Raw genomic sequence first — 23,605 nt, forward strand, 5'->3', positions numbered from 1 at the left:
AATCTTTATCAAGTTTGCAGCTGACACAAAACTCAAGATAGCGTTGATGCACAGCGCCCCCTATGTCACTAGATCTTTTTATTTCCCAATTGAGGCTAGAAATCGAGGAGATTAAATTATTATAGTTTAATTCTGCAGAAAATATTAAGGGGTAGTTACAATCAAGACAAGAAAAGTATCAAGAAAAGTGCCATGTTTGAATGGCCACTGGACTAGCCAATGGAGCGTGGTGATTCCTGTGACTCTAGTGGAGGTTGACTTTTCTGCAACTGTATAGATTTTCCATATAAAGCAGAGCTGTAAGAAACTCCTAGCTTCTTTCAGATTTCAGCACCATTTCTGAACTGAAGGTTTGTTTCTCAAGGCTTACTCACTTCAGATTGAGCTGTATCCATGTTTTTGGCTTCAGCTGGCTTTTGGTAAATTAAATGGTGACTGAAATGCCCCAGCAGACATGTGGGCACCCTTACACTGGTGCTTACCTTGTGTGTATTTAACTCCTTCCTGCCTTGTCATTGCAATCCTCCTTGTGCCTGGAGTTAGCGAAGGCACATGTTCTGCCGGCTGTGCTCTTAAGTCTTGTATTTGTCCATTGCATTAAATATGTACGCCTTTCAAACTCAAGAGTAGCACTGTGATTTATTATTCATCTAATAGGATTTATTAGTTGAATTTTTAAAAGAAATGAATCTTTCAGTCTGTTTTTTCTCTCTTAATGTGGCTTTTGAAGAAATTGTACTGTGCAACAGTGTGTATTTAAATGGGGAAGAGAGTAGAAGTGCCTGTTCCATGCAATATGAGTTTCCCAACTGCATTCTGGATTTGCCAAAATGAATGTACATATCCTGAGACACAGATTTTGTATTTTTTTTCCTTTTGGAATAAAGAGCACTTGCAATATTTATATGTGCTGTATTTTGTTTATTGACACAGTATAGTCATAAGAACGTAAGATAATTTTGGATCAGACTACCGGGCCATGTTAGGCTTCTTCCACAGAGTTATATGACATTTACATTGAACTGGATTATATGGCAATGTGGACTCAGATAATCCAGTTCAAAGCAGATACTGTGGATTATCTGCCTTGATATTCTGGGTTATATAGCTATGTGGAAGGACCCTCAGGCTTGGGGAAAGTTAATTTATGTTATCTGTTAAAGAATTGCAGTTATTGTATACTTAAAATCAGTTCCTTAATCTTGAAAACCTATCTTTTAAATGATGTCTATTTTATAACATTGGTGGAGTACATTTGGAAACAAAGGCGATCTAGATGGGCACATCCTCAGAAGGCGGCAAAAATTCAGCTACAGCTTTTCCAAATTCCCTTTCCCAGCATAAGGGAGAAAGTTTATGTACAGGTCAATGAACTGTCATAGTTCTTGTAGAGTTGCTCCCTTTGCCTTTCTTGGTAGGAGGCTCAAGCTCAGGAACGACTGTGGTGGGAGGTCGGTGGCCACCTGTTCGGTCATAAAATACTGAAGCTACACCACATCACTATTAGTAATTTTATTTTTTAAAAACAACAGAAGGCCGTTTTTATTACTAATGAAGTTAATGGAAGGCTTTTTTTGTTTTGTGTCTAGGATTTAGAAGAATTCTGCTTTAAGTTTTGTGTCAATCACTTGACGGAAGTCACTCAGACTGCAGCCTTTTGGCAAATGGATGGTTCTCTGCTAAAGGAATTCATTGCTAAAGCCAGTAAATACGGAGCATTTAAGAACTGAAGGATATTAAGGTCTGATTGATACTGTGGTTGCTGGTGTGATTTCATGCACTTTCTCTTTCGTGATTGTCAGTGAAATACATTACATGTTGTATAAAATCATTTTTCAGCTGGGCTGTATAGGAACTCCAGATCAAGCACTGAGTGCTTTATTTGGCTTGGGTTGCTCTACATAGGTGGATCTTCTCTTGTTTTGAGCAGTTTTGGGGGGAGAAAATGTAAAAGACTGAAATAGGAAAGGGATGAGGAAAAGGAGTCTAAGAATAACGTTCTGCTGCCAGAGGCTGTTTCTCTAATTGTGGCCTATTGACTTACTAGAGATGGCCACTGTGGTAACTCTCTAATTACTCCTTTTGAGCACTATTAAGATAGCTGGAACTGAGATGTTTCTCTACACTGAATGATGTGGAAGTGGGAAAATGCTGTATTGTTTTGTGTATTCAGTCCATGGAAATATTTATGACCAATGAATAGCAAAGGACTTCATTGGTTCATAAAACAATTAAGTGTATTTGAGTCTGTATAATTTTAACTTTCTTAAAAAGAGAGGGAAAATGATACAAAAAAGAGAGGGGAGAATTATTTCATAAACTAATTGGAATTAAGTTAGTGTTCCTATACCTCTTTTAAGAGTTCATCAAATTAGGAACTGTTGCCCTGTTGTAGCGGTGGGGACTCAACAAACGCGATTATTGGAAAACCATTTTACATTGCAATTATGTATATGTATGTTCTATGCAATTATAGAAATTATGTATTAAAATGTGTTTACAAATTGTGTTCTAAATTTATGAATTAAAAGAATGTGTCAAATTATGAGAAGCATGGTTTATATAAAGGGCTGCCTGTGTTCCAACTAGGATTGCGAGTTGCTGTTTTGTCTATACTTCTCACACTGCTTGGTTTATTTGATTTTTTTCTGAAAAGTGGTTAGTTAATATGAAGATTTTAGTAAGAAATCTGGTAACCAGTGCATTTTAATTGTAATAAAACTGTACAGTAAACTTTAATTTCTCGCTTTATCTGTATTAAAATGGGACGACTGAATTTGAGAAAGTTAACCAAAATGTGACTTTTAAGGACTGTATGCTCCTTTATTTTTAGGAGAATGTAATCACTCTGGTTTAATAGCTATGATCCATATTTCCTTTTCTTGGATTCAAATGCAAGGAAAGAAATTCTTAAACATTAGGAAAAATATCCTGATAAGAGCTATTCAGCAGTGGAATATGCTGTCTGGGAGTGTAGTGGAGTCTCCTCATTAAGACTGGATGGTCATCTGTTGCAAGTGCTTTGATTGTGTGTTCCTTTATGGCAGAATGGGGTTGAACGGAATAGCCCTTGGGGTCGCTCCAACCTCTATGATGCGTGACTTTGCTATCTTTATGGGTTTTCGACATCAGATGCTTCCTGCAAACTGGATGCATCAAGTTGCAAAAATAAGGCTTCTTTCAAATTGATCTTTCTCTAAATTGGCCCTTATAGTGTGTAGTGTTTTCAACTTGAACTTTTGGTACTTCACAAGCCATTCAAATAGATGTAAAGCTGGACTTCATGGCCCCAGGGATGCCATCTTTGTCCAAATGCAAATCTTTAGAATGTGAATTCCCTATTCTGGAAGCCCACAGGAGCAGTAATTCAGCCTTAATAGGTACGCTTGCAGTATTTAACGCAGCCCCCCCCCCCAAAAAAAAACAAAAAAACAAAAACAAAAACAACAACAACAACAACCAGGAATGGTCTTTAACCATTGCTAGCCTTTTGCCATTTTTGACAGTCCATGTAGCTCCTGCACCTCTGGTGTTGCCTATGCTAGGTTTCCAGCTTTGTTTTCATAACAGACAAGCTGCGTAACATTAGCCGACTTTCAAAGGGCCCTTGTGGTTCCTGTGTATCAGAATCAAAGATGGCCTACAATCTCATCTTCATTATTGTCCTGGAGACAGCAATTCTTGATAATATAACATGATGTATTTTCCTTAAAAAATTTATTAAACAGATATGTACAATTCTGTAATGTTAAAGGTAAAGCATTTTGACAATTCTTTAAAGCACAAAAAAATCTTTAGGCCTGTATATTTCTGATTCTTAACCTTTTCACATAAGGATTAATTTTGAGATTGCTGCAATTAATGCTTGCTCTCGTAAGCACAGTCATAACTACCTGAATGAATATGAACACACACACACACACACAAGACCCAATCTGTAAAAACTGCAAGTAGAAAATATAGGGTGCACAAAATTATTTATATCTTAGGACGTAAAGCAAAGATGTATAAAATCTGGGTTGACTTATCCACAGTTCCGGGTCTTAACTTTTAATGAGAAAAGGACCCATCCCCTTCTCTGAGTAATATCATGAAAGACAGAAACTTAGTCTGTTCCAGGGAAACCCTAAACAAAGCTACTCTCTTTAGAGTAGGACCACTTCTGTTTTTAATGTGCAAATGGGGAAATAATGGCAGGGACAGCTGGTTATGAGATGGCATTAGTGTTTTCCCCTCCCTGCAGGATGACTCTCAACTTATCCACAGATCATACGAAAATCCAACATTTTGGCCCCAAAATATACTCATTGTCTTATGCATGGGTATATGATAGTTGGCTATAAACCTTGACATTAAGTCTAGTCGTGACTCGCTGAAGTACCGTTGTTGTCTGTAGACACCTCATAGGTCAAATACTATGAGTACATGGAGCACTATTACCTTCCCACCAAAGTGGTCTGCTCACACTTGTATGTTTTTGAACTGCTAGGCTGGCAGAAGCTGGAGCTAACAACGGGAGCTCAGGGGATTCAAACCACCCATCTTCCGATCAACAGATTCTGCAGCTTAGCGGTTTAATCCGCTTATTATTACAAAGCACTGCAGTTAGAACTAAAATAAGTTAGACATTTAAAATTCATGTAGTGAAGAGACTGCTGAAGAACCCTCTGGCCTCACAGTGATTCTGGAAGTGATTTGTCAATAGCACCAACTGCAAATGAAGCCATGGAAAACATGGCAACCTTATCTAATTCCTTCCTAATAATCCTTGTATAAATAGAAGGAAAGTGCAACCATGGTCCTGCAGCCGGACATCCACCCACACGAGGGGACTTACCAACATCAGCATGTCCAAACACAAACAATCTTTATAACAAAAAGGGTAGAATAAAGTGTCTAGAAAAGGACAGGTAACAGAAAGTGACATATAAAAACAAATCTATCTATTGTAAATTCAATTTTATGCAAGAAATCAGACATAAAAACTGAACAATCAAGTCTTCAGATGTGAGTTATTCAGAGGTACTGTTAGATATGCTGATTGTGTCTCCCGGAGAAGAAAGTACTACTTCTTTCAAATCTTGAAGAATCCCAATCTGGGCATCCAATCTCTTTCTTGTATTTAGTAGCTCCTGAATTTTTTCTTCTGTTCCTGTACAAATTAAACTTACACTTAATATCTTAATGTGATTTTGTTGTTTATGAAACTTGGGCATCCTCTGCAGCAGTTATGAATTAGTAACTTAGAATTATGTATCCATAATGCTTCCAAATTCAGTAATACTACATATTTATGATCATGGTACTACTGCGCTAAAACAAAAGCTTCCTCCTCCTTCCCCTGCCTTAACACACAACAACTGCAGAGAATGATGGGAGGCTGTTCATGGGATGGGATGGCAACATTGCCATCCCTTCCCATGATCAGCCTCCCATCACTCCATGCCTCCTCCAGCCAGCAAGGAAGACAATGGCAGCCATATTCAACCTGCAGCCCTCCAGGTATTGGGACCTCCAAGCTTGTTCAGTGGTCAGGAATTCTGGGAGTTGGAGGCTCAGATAGCTGGAGGGCTGCAGATTGATGATGCCTGGGCTATGACAACCAGAAACAGCAACTTTATTGCAATTCCCCATTGAAGCTGGCTGACTGGCAAGACAGGGCTGAAAACCTCCTCCATCTTCAGTAGCTGAATGGACCTCAATCCCCTGAAGCAGTGGATGTCTAATAAAGACAGGTCTGGAGAGGCTGAGCCAGGGGATGTTAGTCAATGATACCACTCCTGTAGAAAGATGAATCACTAAAGTAAACCAAATTAAAAATCGCCTAAAATGCTAGCAATAATTCCAGGCCAATGGTCAAAAATTACATTACAATTCACACCAGGAAAATGCTGGATGATGGATTATAGACCCTAGGAAGGAGCTATGGTAGGAGTGGGGGGAGGAATGTTTATGCACTTGGCTACATTCCCTTAAGGAGGCCAAATCAGTGTTATGCTAAGCAAGATAACCCTCTTGGACAAGTGCCATGAGGGTTAAGCTCAAAGGATCTACATTCTGTGTAAGATCAACACAACATTATGTCAAACACATATAAGTGTCAAACATGTTAGATGCTTTCAATACATACCTGACTGAGCAGCTGTAAGTATGTTTTCAAAGAGGCCACAATCAAAAAGTGACATTACGGTGTCTTCATATTCTGAGAACAGATAGTAGTAATACATTAATGTATTTGTTTTGTATACTGTCCCTCCCAACCCCCCAAAATACACATTATTTTTGTAATTAAAATATCACCCATTTAAACTAAATGCAAGAAAATATATACACATAAAATAGTAACAACTCAGGGCTACAGTTGCTTAAAATCCTATGTGAACAAGAATGTCTAAAACTGAGGCCACAGAAAAAACTTCTGAAAGATTTTAATACATGCTATCAGTTTTCTTAAATGTAAAAATAATAGAGGACAGCAGGTAGCTAGATAACTAGGAACCCCATTCTAGAACTTCCTCTCTTCCAGCTTGTGCTACTGAAATGCAATGCAATGATGGGATACAATGTACACTTTGATATTAACAGTCTAACTTCTGGAGGAGAAAGTGTCTATATGTGATACACCTTCAAGACTTACTCAGCAAGAAACTGTAGAGTGCACAAGAGATTTGAGCGTAAAGAGTTTGTCTCATGAAAATGATATCCTTACAAGGCATTTTCTTTAAAAAGACCCGGACTATGAGATGTAAAGTTACAGCGGATCTATACTTCACACAGTACCTGTTTCTGAAGTGTTGTCATCCATTAGCTTTTCCTGCGCCAGATGAAGTGTGTCTAACATTTCCTCAAATATTTCATCAAGAAGCCCAGCCTGCTTACACTTTCTTAAAAATTCTATCTTTCCTGTTGAGTGAAAGTTGGAGAGAAAGACACTTAACAAAAATAATATCCTAACTCAGTTTCTTCTGGCAATGCAAAACTCTTCCCAGTATGAGTACTGATGGATGGTTAACAAACATCATGCAAGGCACATTTTAGGGAGATCTGTGTCTAAAGAGCTAATAGACAACTTCTCAAGAGTCCTATGGCAGGCTACATTCTCATTTCTCTAGACTGAAGAACAGTTGCTTTCTTTTTGCTCATCACTCAGTTTAAAGGCCATTGAATAAGCAATGAAGCAACTCAACTGTTACACGTTTTGAGTCTGTAATAAGTCTAACAACAATCTCTTGAAAGAAAAGGCGATGGCCACCATGGGAATACCATGACAGAATGCATAAACCTTTAGTTGGAGGTCCAGGATAAAAGCTGCAAATACAAAATACAGAACCGTGTTTAGCTGTTTCCAAGGCCTCCTAAATCCCAGAGGCAAACCAATATCTCAAAGAGGAACTTTCAGTTACCAAGCCCTTTTATTAAGCCCTTGGGAATCCATTAGATGCAACTTCAGTCAAAACGATAATGACAGGCCTATTCTCAGTTACTCTGACAGCTACCCAGTAATATGAAGCAGAATTATGTAAAATGAGGTCTTAATGGCTTTGCATCAAAGTGTAGAAGGAAATTAAACCAACATGGGACACCAAGATGATTATCATCATTAATATCAACAAAACTTTAATTTCACTACTGTTTAATATTTTTCAGATATCATAAAGTCATACCTTTATGTTGGTTCTGCCTTTTCCTGAGGGCTTGTAGGTTTTCTTCTACAACCGTCTCTTTATTATTCTGTCAAAAAAGAATTGTACATTTTCCGTACTGAAATGATTTTAAACTTATATTTAATTAATATTTTGATTTGCCTGTATTTCATCACATAATATGGGGAGAGGAAAGTGAGCTCCCTCTGTCAGCTTCAAATCCTCATGCAGGGACATGAGAGAAACCTCCCACAAGGATGGTAAAACATCCAAACATTCGGGCATCCCCTGGGCAACGTCTTTGAAGATGGCCAATTCTCTCACACCAGAAGCGACTTGCAGTTTCTCAAGTCACCCCTGACACAAATAAAGAAGCACTCAGCTTATTCCTGGCCCCAGGTGGAACTTTATATAGCACCAATGACATTGTTACAGTCAGAAAGTAGCACAGCACAAAAACAAACTCTGCTCTGGATACCCTGTAGATTCAGTATTTTGCCTTACAAGAGTTCAAATGCCACATGGGAAGCCAAACCAGCCTGATGTTGTAAGACCGGTGCAGCCTAGGGCCTTTTAAGGGTCTTGGAAGTGCCTTACTGGAAGACTTGGTCACTGAAAAATGGTTTAGACCTTCATTACCATTTTTTGTCTAGTCGATGAAGATTTCATGGGGACTGGGGACCTTCCCCTCTTACTATCTTCATCTAGAAATCAAGTCAGAGTAAATAATTACACTTCATCATACAATTTGCTTTAATAGTAATTGACATAAATATTTATTTATCTATATCTATATAGATCAGATTAGGACGCCATCAACTCTGTGGCATGGCCATCCAGTTATACCAATATAAAATCGATAATGACACATTACAATTATTTTTCTTTTCTTTTCAACTTTATTAAAAGTATAGTGGTAAGAAACTAAGTCATCTGGTGAGCTCATACTGTCATAAAAATGAGACTGCAGAAACGTCGGCTAATTATAAAACAGACCTCTTCCTTTTCGATTACTGTACCTAAATTAAATGTGTGCAGCGATCCTCAGGGCAGGCAGGATCTTTGGGAAAGAAGTCCACTCGGTCAAACAGAACAGAGAGTCCCCAAGACAGTAGGGGTGACGAAAATATTTCACAACCATCTCTGACCTGTTTTAAGCCCACAAGAAGCCTTTTAAAACTAAAGGTGATATGCTTCAGAGGGCCTATGGATCCTTTTGCGCCAGGTGTTTGAAATAAGGGGAACTTCAAAATTTGTTTCAAGGGCACATTTTTCTCATTCATGATTTAAAAAGAAGTGAAGGGGACAGACAGTCACACCAAAAGGGTTGCCTTTTTGAATCAGAGTCCACTCATTAAGTGGAGAGTCTGATATTATAACCTCACTGTCTCTCTGCCAACGAGTACTGCAACTTTAAACGTCCAATTCCAGAAGAAACTGACAGAAATAACAAAGCAATGGAAGAAACTCACCATAAAAACTGTTTTTCTTGGCAGGGTCATGATTTGGACAAAACACTCTTAATGCAGAAATGTTGGGAGAAAAGAATTATTATTGGTATTAATACAGAGGTTTTCATCCTTTGCAAAACAAATGTAAAAGCAACATGATTCACTGGAAAGAGTACCTGATTCAGATGAAATGTGGGTTCTATGTATACTGATGCACAGTACAAGGGAATGTGACCCATAAGAAGTTGGCACCATGTGTCAGTATGGACAGCGTACACTGATATGTACAGAGATCAGCGATCACCAACAATACAGCAATAGCTTGAGTTAAGAGTTAAATTTGTTCCATGGCTGAGCACTTAACTTAAACAGTCTTATCTCCTGTGCTGGTCTATGACCGAAATAAATAATTTGATTTGTCACTCTTATCTCAAAGCTTATTTCCCCATTGAAATGCTATTAATTCGTTCCGGTCTCCCACACCCACCCCATTTTTTGTTACATATTTTTAAATAAGAAAATGTACTTCATAAATAACAATATATATACACACATTCACATGGGAAAGATCAACTTTAAAATGGTAGAAGCACAAAGTTGTGACAAGGAAGCACAAAACACAAAGTGAAGAGGCAGAAGCATCATTTTCTTCATACTGTACGCATTCCAGCCCCCCTCGCTCTCTCTTCATTAAGTCAAACCTATCAAGAAGAAAAACCACACAAAAATAACTAACCTAAAAGTGGACAAGAGCAAAGTGGGCAGCAATCTCCCAAGGCGGACAAGAGCACCAACCATGGCGGCTGCTCCCTTGAAGCTCTAAAGCCCCCATGCTTGTGCTCCCTCTGCCATTAGCTTTTAACTCAAAACGTTCAAATGTCTAAGTGAAACCCGGGCTAAGCAACAGCTCTCAATTCAAAACACTCTTAAGTTGGGACACTCTTAACTAGAGTTTGCATTGTAATATGTATTCCAGCTCTCAATAACTCACAAAACATTCAAAGTCTATAGAAGGAGGACTCTACTTCAGGAGCCAAGTTCATGAACTTCAGACCTTGGATTTCTCCTGAGGTTGCCTGTGGCTCTACTGTGTGTTGGAACCTTTCTTTCCCTTCTATTTGCTATAGGATTTGAAGTTGGAATTGAAAAAAAATGGTACGGCTGAGAAAAATTCCTCACCTATTTTGTGGGAAGATTTAGCGCAAGTATAAATCCTATTATTTCCTGGTGAGGGCTGGTATTGCAGCTACAACCTACCCCTGCAGGGATGGAGGACCTATTAAAATGACCCACCCTTGAAAGCTAATGAATCATTTGAGATTCCAGGAGGCCTTTGAGGGTTCTATGGCCGGCATTACCGACAATCCTATTGAATCTCTGATCAATAAATGGAATCAAAATCTAGCCAGATTTATTGACACAATCACTCCCAAATGTCCAATCTGATCCGATCCAAATCAGGCTCCCTGGTATACAGAGACCCTCAGGGAAATGAAATGGGAAGGATGAAAACTGAAGTGCAGATGGTGGAAAACTCGACTTTTATGTGATAGGACACAATATAGAGGGCACCGTCATCCCTATAAGGTGGCAATATGTGCAATGAAGAAAGCTTTCTTCTCTGCACACATTGCGTCTGCAGATTCACATCCAGCTGAGCTGTTCAGAGTTGTGAGAGGATTAACTCAGGTGCCTTGCCCTCCGAACCCATTGTCAGAATCTTCTGTGGATCACTGTGATGCTTTTAACAACCGTTTTGCAGATAAAATCGTTTGCATAAGTGCTGACTTAGATGAAGTCATTGGAGCAGAGGACAAGATGTCCAGCAACTCTGTAAGTGGGATTACACTGGATCAGGTTCAATTGGTGAGTACTGTTGATGTGGGCAACCTGCTTTCTTGATCCCTGTCCATATTGGCTGGTCGTCCAGGGAGAAGATGCAATTTGATCTCAAATACAACACAATATTAATGCATCTCTCAGGGAGGGAAATGAGCCCCGGTGGCGAAGTGTGTTAAAGCACCGAGCAGCTGAACTTGCAGATCAAAAGGTCCCAGGTTCAAATCCCAGGAGCGGAGTGAGCACCTGCTGTTGCTCCAGCTTCTATCAACCTAGCAGTTCGAAAACATGCCAATGTGATTAGATCAATAGGTACCGCCCCGGCGGGAAGGTAATGGTGCTCCATGCAGTCATGCCGGCCACATGACCTTGGAGGGGTCTACGGACAATGCCGGCTCTTCGGCTTAGAAATGGAGATGAGCACCAACCCCCAGAGTCAGACATGACTGGACTTAACGTCAGGGGAAACCTTTACCTTTACCTACCAAGGAGGGAAACTTTCTTTCCTGTTTAAAAGAATCAGTAGTTAGACTGCTGCTGAAAAAGCTGTCTCTGGATACCCTGGACCTTAATAATTGCAGACCAGTGTCCAACCTTTTTTGGGCAAGGTGATTGAGAAGGCAATTGTCCTCCAACTCCAAGGGGTCTTGGATGACAAACACTTCCTTGACACATTTCAAATCAGCTTCAGAGCAAGATACAGAATTGAGACTGCTCTGTTCACCTTAGTGGATGATATCTGTCTTAACATAAACAGGAGGAATATGTCCCTGTTGGTGCTTCTAGACCTCTCAGTGGATACCATCAACCATGGTATCCTTCTGGAATACCTGGAGGGGCTGGGAATTGGAGGCAATGTGCTGCAGTGGTTCCAGTCGTACCTTTCAGGCAGGTTCCAGATGGTGGTGCTTGGGGATAGCTGCTCCTCAAAAAAGGAGCAGTTATGTGGCATCCCACAAGGTGCTATTCTATCCCCAATGCTTTTAATATTTACATGAAGCCATTGGGAGAGATGATCCGTAGACATGGGGCGGGGTGTTATCAGTATGCTGTTGACACCCAAATATATTTCTCCATGCCTTCAAAAACAGTTACAACTAAGGATAGCGTGTCTCCTCTGAATGAAGGCCTGGAGGAGGTAATGGGCTGGATGAGGAAAAACCAACTGAAACTGAATCCAGACAAAACAGAAGTGCTTGCCATCAATCTGGGGATGGAGGTGTGTCAACCAGTCCTGGATGGGGTTACATTTCCCCTGAAAGACTGTGTTCTCAAGCTTGAGAGTACTCCTGGATCCGTCTCTCCAAATGTCGGCCCAGGTAGATGCGACGGTCAGGAGTGCTTACTATCAGCTTCGGCTGATACACCAGCTGCATCCCTTCTTAAATCTGGAGGACCTGAAGATGGTAGCACACACACTGGTAACCTCAAGATTGGACTTCTGCAATGCACTTTACATTGAGCTACCTTTGTACCAAGTTTGGAAACTCCAGCTGCTTCAAAATATGGCAGCCAGACTGGTTACAGGAACATCTAGGAGTGAGCACATTACACCTATCCTACAGTTACTCCACTGGCTGCCAATTAGTTTCCAGGCAAAGTACAAGGTATTGGTTTTGACCTTTAAAGACCTACATGGTTTGGGTCCAGGTTATCTAAAGGATCGTCTTCTTCCCTACAATCCACCCTGAACACTGAGGTCCTCTGGGGGGGGTGGTTACTCCAGCCTGCCAGAACCCAACTGGCAACCAGTACCCCGAGGACCTTTTCATCAGCCGTCCCATGACTGTGGAATGACCTGCCACAAGAGCTCCAACAGCTAAATGAGCTGTCGGAATTTAAAAATTATCTAAAGACCTATTTCTTTGGACAGACCTACCTAGACTGTTTTTAAACATGAATTTTAAACACGTGTCCTTTGTTTAATCTACATTTTGTGTATTTTAATACGTATTTTATATAAAGAAGTTTTAGTATGCATCTTTCATAGAAATACATTTTAATATGTGTATTTCTAGTATTTTAGCAATGTTTATGGAGCCCCTGGTGGCACAATGGGTTAAACCCTTATGCCAGCAGGACTGGTGGAACCTCCGATGGCCTAGGGGATTAAAGCCTCGTGTCTTGAAGGTTGGGTTGCTGACCTGAAGGCTGCCAGGTTCGAATCCCACCCGGGGAGAGCGCTGATGAGCTCCCTTTATCAGCTCCAGCTCCATGCGGGGACATGAGAGAAGGATGGTAAAACATCAAAACATCTGGGCGTCCCCTGGGCAACGTCCTTGCAGACGGCCAATTCTCTCACTCCAGAAGCAACTCCGGTTGCTCCTGACACACACACACACACACACACACACACAAAAAGCAGGACTGGTGACCGAAAGGTTGCTGGTTTGAATCCAGGAAGTGGGTGAGCTTCTACCTGTCAGCTCCAGCTTCCCATGTAGGGGCATGAAAGAAGCGTCCCACAGGATGGTAAAACATCCAGGCATCCCCTGGGCAACATCCTTGCAGACGGTCTATTCTCTCACACTAGAAGCGACTTGCAGTTTCTCAAGTCACTCCTGACACAAAAAAATCCAACAACAATGTTTATGTGTTTTAATTATTCTGTAATCTGTCTTGAACCAGAAGGAGAGGCGGGTAAGGAGGAGAGGCTGAAACATTTTATTTGCCTTCTCCTGATCCAACAAGATGCACAGGGTAGTCCTGCTGTGGCCTTCGTGTGCCAATATGTCACTCCGAAATAGTAAGTTCTCCCCCTGGCATATGCACTTGAATGCTAGAAAGCAATAGTCTGTATCTGTCTCTGGTTTGTCCAGGAAAAATGTAAAATGAAACAATTGGTGCTTTGGAAAATAAATGAAAAAAGCTGCCAATAACAGTTTGTGAATGTGTCATATTTCACAATCTATTCTTTTTGGTTCCTTACAACAATTATAGCACCCTGGTTACCAGAGAAACAAGGCTTAAAACTGGGTTCAGTAAAGATACAACTCCTGTAACTGTCCTTGGCAGAAACAGCTCGGTTATCTGACTGGCTCACTTCAGTTCTTGACTGAGAATGTCAAGATGAAAGGCAGTTCTCCAAATTCCCATCCCTGTTATATTAAAATTAAATTTTAATAACAATACTTTGTACATTTATATGTTACAGTATTTGTTTTGATTCTGTAATTTTCTTGAGACTTAGTTCTGGGGGAATGGCAAAGAAGGCAATCAATCAATCAGTCAAGGCTTCTCATACAAAACAAGTAAGCTTCTTAAGGAAATATGTTGTTAAATACCGGTAAGTGCCTTTCACGTCATCTGTTTCTATTGCCGCATCATCACACAGTGCACAGAAATAATGATAGCCTCTGCGACAGTGTTTTATCTCACAGCCAACTGTGGCTCCTTTCTTGCGACAGAAATAGCACATCTGTAACAAAAAGAGATATTGGGTTAGTTTAGATGAAACACCACCAGCTTTTAGCACAGAGGAGGAAACAGAAACCAAAGACTAGACACATTCACTTCTTTCTCATTTCCCACCCCTTACACTGAATCCAATGCTATGATCCTAATTAAACTAAACCTGTTTTTTTATTTTGGAAATGATGGCAGCCTGTAGCTTAATTTCATTTTGCTTAACAGAGATATGAATCCACTTAACACAACTGAGCAGAGAGACAATTGGGGCAAAGTGTTCCACTCTTGTTTCTCAGATAATTAAGCCAACTATTATAAAAGGGCCGTTTAACTGCTGCTTGTCACAAACTTCTATGAAACTACAGTTTAGTGAAGATTTCCCCATTTCACTCCAACCTAATAAGTACAGATTTACATTTATGCCTGTCCTCTTTTATGTAGAATGTAAGCCTGAGGTCAGGGATTGTTAAATCAACTATTTCTAAGGTGCTGTTGAAGCACTGATGGCTGATGGGTGAGTTCTAATAATAAACCAACTGAACAATGTATCTGAAATGCTTTATATCACAATTTCAGATGAGCTACCAATAGGCCTTCTTGCTGCATCAAGCCTTGGTAATATTTCCAACTAAAAGTTGCCTAGCTTTGCTTCTTTTTTTCATCTCAAATTACACTGAATGAGTGTTTACCAGGGAAACAGCAATGCAAACATGCTAAATTGATTTGGGAATGTCTATTAGTTCATAAAGGAGTTCCAGAATATCAACAGTGGTTTGGATTTGGATAGATAATCACTGCACTATGGCTGGCATCCTGATTACCTATATGCACTTAATCAAATTACAGGTAGATCACAGAGGGTTATTTTCTTGTTTTAGGAGGGTGGTGGTGTCTGTCAAAATCTCAGGCTTAGGCCACAATAAATTTCTCAGTATTCAATGTGCAGTGGAACTCTGTGCAGTATTTGTCCAGCCCAATTTATCAAATATGGTAATAGAAAAAAGCTCAACATGCCAGCATTGTGGAACAAATAAAGGGTGGTATGCCCACATGTGGTGAGACTGCGCAAAGACAATAATTTTTTGGGAAAAAATAGTACAGAAAATGGAGAAATTATTTAAAACACCAATTCAAGTAGATATGGACTTTACGTTAATGGGAATACTTGGGAACAGTAAGATTAATGCAAAAAACCAACATTTATCAGAGTGACGATTTTACCATGGGGATGGAAAGATGAAAAAAATGAAATGTGGAATATTGGATCAGGTCCAACCGGTCATTACAGCACGTCTAATTCGAGAAGATGTGCAGGAGGACAAAACAGAAGATATTAAAGAGAAATAGTTGACTTACATGGAATGGCTAGAAAGTGGTGAAGCAAATGTCAATATTGTACAAAGACTAAGAAAACTGGATTGTTGTATGTCTTTCAGGCTGTGTGGCCATGTTCCAGAATTCTCTCCTGACGTTTCGCCCACATCTATGGCAGTCATCCTCAGAGGTTGTGAAGCATGGGAACTTCTGAGGATGCCTGCCTTAGATGTGGGCGAAACGTCAGGAGAGAATACTTCTGGAACATGGCAACACAGCCCGAAAGACATAAAACAACCCTGTGATCCCGGCCATGAAAGCCTTCGACAACACTAAGAACACTGTGTTCATGGTTAAAGTTAAAGATATACAGGGAAATGTAGTATGGATATGGGGCAGGGGTGGAGGGGGGGGGGGAAGTGAAATGAGTAACAACATTCTAAAAAGATGAATAGATAATATAGAAATGGTGCATTCTATAAAATGTGTATATGCAATAGCTGTCTATTACCTATTCACAGATTGTGCTATTATGTATTTAGTAAAATAAAAATGATTAAAAAAAATTAAAGATAGATAAGTACAATATAGGCAGTCCCCGAGTTACGAACATCTGACTTACGAACAACTCGTAGATATGAACGGGGCAGAGGCAGCCAGCTGGAGAGTGGTGAAGCTAGCTCGCTGTTTCAGGCAACTGGCTGCATTTTCATTTGAAAAATATACCTGTTCCAACTGACAAATTAAACTTAAGAACAAATCTACAAAACATATCTTGTTTGTAAATTGGGGACTGCCTGTAATCTGAAGAGCAGGTAACTCACCAGCCTCCTCCCTCTCTTTATTTCATTCACTACTGAAGCCACCTTGAACCGTATATCAAGATTGTCCGAACTGTATTCTTCAGACTCTACAAATCCTGAGGAATACAACTGCAAAAGAAAAAACAAGCCGAAATAAGACAGAAAAGTCTTAGTTAGGAGATGACAAATTAAACCAACAAAACTCACCAGCTAGCACCAGCTGAAGACTTAATTCAGCATTTTATGAAAGATTTATATACACACACTCAACTCCTCATCACATTATTCAATGATCTACATGTTGTTATTGTTAATAGTATCAGATTAATGTCACCACTAACCATGCCACAGAAAACTGGCCTATGTCTTCCTTTTTAAAAACCAAAATCCAAGCCATGTATCATCTAGCAAAAGGCTAATAAAAATAATAATGCTAGAATTGGTCAAACATAAAGGGAGTCCAAGAAATTCACAGAAATGGGGTGGGAGGAATTAAAAGGTGCATTAGTACCTTTTATACTAATGCATTATTATACTTGTGCATTAGTGCTTCCATTGCTGCAGTTATCCTAATATGCAAATAAAAGTTTCTAGGTAGCTTGTGTCAATAAATTTGTTTTGGAAATGGTGTTATATGTATTACTTTTTAATATAGCAACGGATTTACAGGTGTGTGAGAGGGACACTATGTTTTGAACTGGCAAGAGACAATAGCTCAAATACCCCACAAAAGTAACACTGCACACAAGAAACAAAAACAGTAACAATTTTGCCAAAAGTATGCAATATTTTGACATTAATGTCAGGGAGTGCAATCAAGATTCTTGTTAATGTAAAATCGATCTGTTATGAATGGAAGTGTTATTTTAATTTCTGGAGCCTTTGATAAAGCATTTTCTGCAAAGTCCACTGCAAACACTGTATGTCACTGCTAACAGATTTGTGTCTAGTTGACCATTGTTTCTTGAACTGTTGTTCTTGACCCCAAATGGGGCCCCCTCTTAGCTCAATGTTGGGTCACAAAAATTGGCAACAGTAAAAAGTTTCTGAATGCCACCCATTTGCACAAATCTGTTAGTTTTTAAGAGGACCACAAACTGGATATGTAATTTTTAGATATTTTGACTAGTGATAAAATCCCATAGAGAAAAGCATCACATACAGCTAAAAAATGTAATTGCTTTGATCTCTCTTGAAAGAACTCTTTGCACTTTCTTTCATTTTCTAGTCAATCATTTTGTACACAGCAAGAATGTCTTTGTAAAGCTCACCAGACAATCCTGATGGACTGCAAGATCCTGTCCTTCAGCAACATACATAATGGCACATTCCTCATCTTCAGGGCAAAATGCACATCGTCTTCTTACCATCTTTGCCATTATCAAGGTCTGCATTTAAAAAATATTTTAAAGATCAATACAAAACAAACTATATCCTTTGTCTTAAGGAGGATAAAAGTAGTCAAAAGCATCAAAGCAATATTCAAGCAAAGGATCTTCACATGTACAATACAAACAACTTTGAAAGCCCTAACACTGCTTTCAAAGCATTGGATTTAAAAGACCAGTTTTAAATCAGCCCATGGGACTAAAATCTGCCATCCAGTTAAGTTTAAAACAGCAATTCTCCTTTCACAAAAAGCCCGTTACTTGCTATCCAAAGTAGCTCTTTTACATATCTAGGCTTAGTATATTCAGAGACTGGCTCTTGGCTAGCACATTCTCAATCTTGTGCGATCAAAACCAGGGCACGCTCCAACACACTGGCAAGACTGCTAACCCATAGATATCCTGGCTCTTTAACTCCAATAATCAAAGTTTATAAAGCAAAAATCCTCCCCATGATACTATATGGAGCAGAAATCTGGGGCCTAAGCCAACTACCAATACTAGAACAAACACAATCAAAATTTCTAAGACAGATACTTGGCGTTGACGCTAAGACCACCGCTGCCGCAGTTAGAGCAGAGTTAGAAATACATTCTATCGAAGGTCTCGCCAAAATCAGGGCCTTTAGCTATTGGTCTAAAATAAAAAATCTTGAAAATAACAGACTGCCAAAATTGTGCTTCTTAGAACAATCTAATGGCTTTAACCAAGACTCCTGGGCAGAACAACTAGCAAGGTTTCTTTGCTCCTGTGGATTACAAATTACTTCATCAGACCAGAATAGGGATGCCGAAAAAAGGACAGTAATCCAAAGAATCCTAGATATTGAAGCCCAAAAAGACATAGCCATCCTGTCTAATACAAGATCTCTGAAGTGGTTAGGGCGCTTTAAATGTAATTTCCAGAGGCCATTGTACCTAAAAGCAGATATGCCAAGACACCTAAGAATCACTTTCACTAGGGCAAGATTCGAACAAATTGAGTCCATGGAGAGACACGGCAGATTCAATCATATCCCGTATGAAGAAAGATTATGTATTTGTGGCAGCCCTGAAGTTGAAAATTTGAACCACATTTTGCACAACTGTAATCTATATAAAAAAGAAAGGAAACAATACTTATGGCCTTTTATTGGTAATAAAACAAGCTGGGTTATCGAAGCCAAAACTTCATTTTTGTTGGCCGGTTATAACCCCACTTTGACAACAAAAGTGGCCCTGTATTTGTTTAAAGCTGCTAAAAGGAGATCAGAGTACATAGATCAGATTGGGGTGCAGTGTAGGGGAGACGAGGATAGCTGATGCACTGATCTTTAGCTAAACTACATTGGCACCAAGCAGGCAGACACCTGTATATCTGTATTTTATTTTAAGTGAACCAGATGTATGTTGTATGTTGTTTTTGTATTGTCTGTCCTTGATAAGGCCAACTGGCTAATCAATAAATTGTTGTTGTTGTTGTTGTTGTTGCTATCCAAAGTGGCTGGCCATGATGGTGGAAAAGAACACTAAGGGAGTATTTTTTTGGATTTTTTTTTTCATTCTTTAAGCTTCAGCAAAAAATCAGATAAGAACATGCAGCAGACCCCTCATAAAGGCTTTTTCTGCCCAGGTGTGGGCCACATGGGCCAATAGTCAGATAATATGTAAGGCAGCAAAAAAAACTGAGAAGAGACTAATATTCGTTAGCAGAAAACACACACTCTACAGAAAATTTGAACTTTGTTTTCCTCCTCTATAGGAGAGCTGGGAGAGATCACTCTTCCAAGACACTGGAATCCTGCTGTTGATACAACAAAAGAGTGTCAAGATCAAAAAATCAACCCTCTTCCTCAAAAGAATGAATTAAACACAATATGTAGCTGAGGCGAGGTGGGTAAGAAATAAACATTATTGTTGTTCATACAGTACACTATATATCCATAAGGCTTCTGTGTGAGTGTTTACATACATGAAGAGAACACAATTTTGACATTCATTCAAGTGAGCTTTTAAGCACATTCCAATGTTTGTATATTCCACAATAATCTCAGCATTATCACCTTTGCTGTTGGAAGTGACATAGTAGCAACAGCTTAACTCTATATGTGTCTCTTTCCTATAGCTTGAAGGCCACCTCATACATAAAGCTGGATTCAATGAACATCTGTTTTTCCCCAGAGGCCAGGATTTGTATAACTACAAGGCTGCAGTCAATACAGGCACCAGGGAAGGGGCTTGGGGAAGAGTCAGACCAGACAGAACATGTTCAGAGTAGTACGGCAGACTGGACAACTGAGAAACCTAGAACCTCAAGTTGTAATTATGTTTCAATTCTTAATTAAAATTGCCTTATCTAGCAAGGCCCATTCTAAGGGGCTCTGGGTGATCTGGAGGGCATGAGATTGCTATCTTCAGAACAGAGTATGAGAGTCAGGCAGGAAATCTGGTTCAGCCTCACACTGGGCTGTTAAGCTCAATGGTCTGCATGAAAGGAGACAAGCCCCTTGAACATTGCTGTGATCTCCCATGGAAGAGGGTAAAGATAAGGATTACACTATGTAACAAAATTTGAAATGAAATCTGTTCCAAGTTTGAAACTGTTATTTCATAGAATCATAGAGTTGGAAGAGACCACATGAGCCATCTAGTCCAACCCCGCCATGCAGGAAAGCACAAAGTATCCTTGACAGATGGCCATCCAGCCTGTTTAAAAGCCTCCATAGAAAAAGCTTTCACTACACTCCAAGGCAGAGAGTTCCACTGTTGAACAGATGTTACAGTCAGGAAGTTCTTCCTAATGTTCAGGTGGATTTCCTGTCATTTGAACCCATTACTCAGAATCCTAATTTCATGGGCAGCAGAAAACAAGCTTCCTCCCTCTTCCTTATGACACTCTTTCACATATTTATACATGGCTATCACATCTCCTCTCAACCTTCTCTTCTGCAGGCTAAACATACCCAGTTCTTTAAGATGCTCCTCATATGGATTCATGGTCTCCAGACCTTTGATCAATTAAGTTGACCTTCCAGCTTGTCAATATCTCTGTTTCAAACTGTGGTGCCCATAATTGGACACGGTATTATTCCAGGTAAGGTCTAACCAAAGCTGAATACAAAGGCACAATGATTTCACTCAATCTAGAAACTATACTCCTTTTGATGCAGCCTAAAATCCCATAGGCTTTTTTAGCTGCTGCATCACATTGTTGGCTCATGTCCAATTTGTTGTCCACGAAGGTTTCAATATCTTTCTTACATGGACTGTTGTCAAGACAGGCATCACCCATTTTGTATCTTTGCATTTCATTTTTTCTGCCTACATATAGTATCTTACATTTGTTCTTGCTGAAATTCATTTTGTTGGTTTTGTCCCAGCTCTCTAATCTGTTAAGGCAGTTTTGAATTCTGATCCTGTCCTCTGCAGTATTAGCTATCCCTCCTAATTTGGTGTCATCTGCAGACTTGATAAGCACGCCCTCTAAACCTTCATCCAAGCCATTAATAAAGATGTTGAACAGTACTGGACCCTGTTTGATTGTGCGGTACATATTTTGTGCCCTTCCACACAGCCATATTATCCAGAATTATCAAGGCAGATCTTCCACAATATCTGCTTTGAACTGGGTTATCTAAGTCCACACTGTCATAAAATCCAGTTCAATATGGATTTTATACAGCTGTGTGGAAGGGGCCTTTGAAAGTCGTAGTTATACTCCAAAAACAGTGTTTTTGCGATTGCCACAATGATGAAGTGGCTTAGACTCGATGAGATATTCATTTTAAAACTAGGGCAAAATGTGCTGTAGAATTTAAACGTTTCCCATATTTTCTGACAGAATCAGTAAGGAAATGGAAGGAACAAAAACAGTATTAGACAGTGTGTTGTCGAAGGCTTGCATGTCCAGAATCACTTGGTTGTTGTGAGTTTTCTGGGCTGTATGGCCATGTTCCAGAAACATTCCCTCCTGAAGTTTCTATGGCAGGCATCCTCAGAGGTTGTGAGGTATATTGGAAAATAGGCAAGGAAGATTTATATATCTGTAGAAGGTCCAGGGTGGGAGAAAGAACTCTTGTCTGTTGGAGGCATGTGTGAATGTTGTAATTAATCACCCTGATTAGCACTAAATGGCCTTGCATCTCAGGGCCTGGCTAATTCCTGCCTGGGGGAATCCTTTGTTAGGAGGTGTTAGCTGGCCCTGATTGTTTCATGTCTAGAATTCCTGTTTACAGAGTGTTGTTTTTTATTTATTGTCCTGATTTTATATATTTTTAAAAATACTGGTAGCCAGATTTTGCTCATTTTCATGGTTTTCTCCTAAAATCCTCGCAACTTCTGAGGATACCTGCCATAGGTGTGGGTGAAACATCAGGAGAGAATGCTTCTGGAACATGGCCATACAGCCCAGAAAACTCACAATAACCCAGTAGTAGACAGTGTTATTGCCCTGCCCTCTTGATTTCATGAGAAATGCAGAAGCGGGTTGGGGGCCATCTCCTCCTTCCTTGGTGTCAATTGGCTTGTGGCAGCTTTCTTTGGAGGAAATGTTCCTGGAGACTCTGGAGAGTAGTTTGGGTGAAGATGCGAGGAGCAGGTACTGACTTTCTGGGTGAAGGCTAGGGAGGCTACAAAGACTCTGCAAAACCTGCTATCAGGTTTCATATTGAAACTTATATTAAAAGACAGGGCCCCCTTCCACACAGCTGAATAAAATCCCACATTTTCTGCTTTGAACTGGAATATATGGTAGTGTGGACGCAGATAACCCAATTCAAAGTGGATATTGTGGGATTTTCTGCCTTGATATTCTGGGTTATATGGCTGTGTGGAAGGGCCATTAAACCTATATTTAGTTCAATGCATCGATATGAATACAAAAACAAAAAAGTATTGCTATACAATAAAACAAAGGACTGTTGCATTCACAGTAAAAAGAATATTTTTCTCTCGAAAGATGAATTGAGCCCTCTTCTCGTAAACAATAATTGCTCTTTACTGAATCCTCTTCTTATATATAATAATTGTTCTTATTTCTTTACTATGAATAGTAGACTCTTTATTCACAGTAAAGAAATAAGAACAATCTATCTATCTATATATATAAAAGAGTGATGGCATCACGGCAATTCACAAAACAACAAAAGTACAGGCCCCCCAACCTCAAAATTTGACAACACAACCCATCATCCACGCCTCAAGGTTGATACAACAAAAAGAAAAGAAAAAGAAAGTCCTAATTAGAGGGAGAGCAATAATTTTTTTTATCCAATTGCTGCCAGTTTAGAGGGCTAATCTCTGCCCACTTGGTTGCCTAGCAACCAAGGGACAGCCAGGTTTCAGTTAGGGGACAGGCAGCCTTAGGCCTCACTTAGACTTCTTCCACAGATTATCTAATTTGCACTGGATTATATGGCAGTGTAGACTCAAGGCCCTTCCACACAGCTATATAACCCATTTATAATCTTATATTATCTGCTTTGCACTGGATTATCTTGACTCCGCACTACCATATAATCCACTTCAGTATGCATTTTATACAGCTGTGAAGAAGGGGCCTCAGATAATCCAGTTCTGAGCAGATAATATAAGATTAGAAATATACAGTAGAGTCTCACTTATCCAACGTAAACAGGCCGGCAGGATAAGTGAATATGTTGGATAATAAGAAGGGATTCAGGAAAAGCCAATTAAACATCAAATTAGGTAATCGTTATACAAATTAAGCACAAAAACATCATTATTATACAACAAATTAGACAGAAAAAGTAGTTCCATGCG

General features: G+C 39.6%; 2 protein-coding genes across 2 annotated transcripts in view; one reads left to right on the forward strand and one right to left on the reverse strand.

The window, feature by feature from the left end:
- Nucleotides 1-2,739, forward strand: part of rcbtb1 (RCC1 and BTB domain containing protein 1) — a 41,091-nt gene extending 38,352 nt beyond the window's left edge. Inside the window, exon 12 of the mRNA XM_003215317.3 lies at nucleotides 1,590-2,739. Within this exon, the coding sequence (XP_003215365.1) occupies nucleotides 1,590-1,730 (141 nt within the window). The 3' untranslated portion in view covers nucleotides 1,731-2,739. The remainder of the gene's footprint in view (nucleotides 1-1,589) is intronic.
- A 961-nt stretch (nucleotides 2,740-3,700) lies between these two features.
- The window catches only part of setdb2 (SET domain bifurcated histone lysine methyltransferase 2), a 45,578-nt gene continuing 25,673 nt past the window's right edge, over nucleotides 3,701-23,605 (reverse strand). Inside the window, exons 15-24 of the mRNA XM_062959871.1 lie at nucleotides 17,730-17,846; nucleotides 16,480-16,587; nucleotides 14,218-14,351; nucleotides 9,618-9,795; nucleotides 9,116-9,188; nucleotides 8,283-8,347; nucleotides 7,665-7,731; nucleotides 6,781-6,903; nucleotides 6,131-6,202; nucleotides 3,701-5,152 (exon numbers count right to left, since the gene is read on the reverse strand). Of these exons, the coding sequence (XP_062815941.1) occupies nucleotides 5,013-5,152; nucleotides 6,131-6,202; nucleotides 6,781-6,903; nucleotides 7,665-7,731; nucleotides 8,283-8,347; nucleotides 9,116-9,188; nucleotides 9,618-9,795; nucleotides 14,218-14,351; nucleotides 16,480-16,587; nucleotides 17,730-17,846 (1,077 nt within the window). The 3' untranslated portion in view covers nucleotides 3,701-5,012. The remainder of the gene's footprint in view (nucleotides 5,153-6,130; nucleotides 6,203-6,780; nucleotides 6,904-7,664; nucleotides 7,732-8,282; nucleotides 8,348-9,115; nucleotides 9,189-9,617; nucleotides 9,796-14,217; nucleotides 14,352-16,479; nucleotides 16,588-17,729; nucleotides 17,847-23,605) is intronic.

This window comes from Anolis carolinensis, chromosome 1 (genome assembly GCF_035594765.1).
Source record: "Anolis carolinensis isolate JA03-04 chromosome 1, rAnoCar3.1.pri, whole genome shotgun sequence".
NCBI lineage: Eukaryota > Metazoa > Chordata > Lepidosauria > Squamata > Dactyloidae > Anolis > Anolis carolinensis.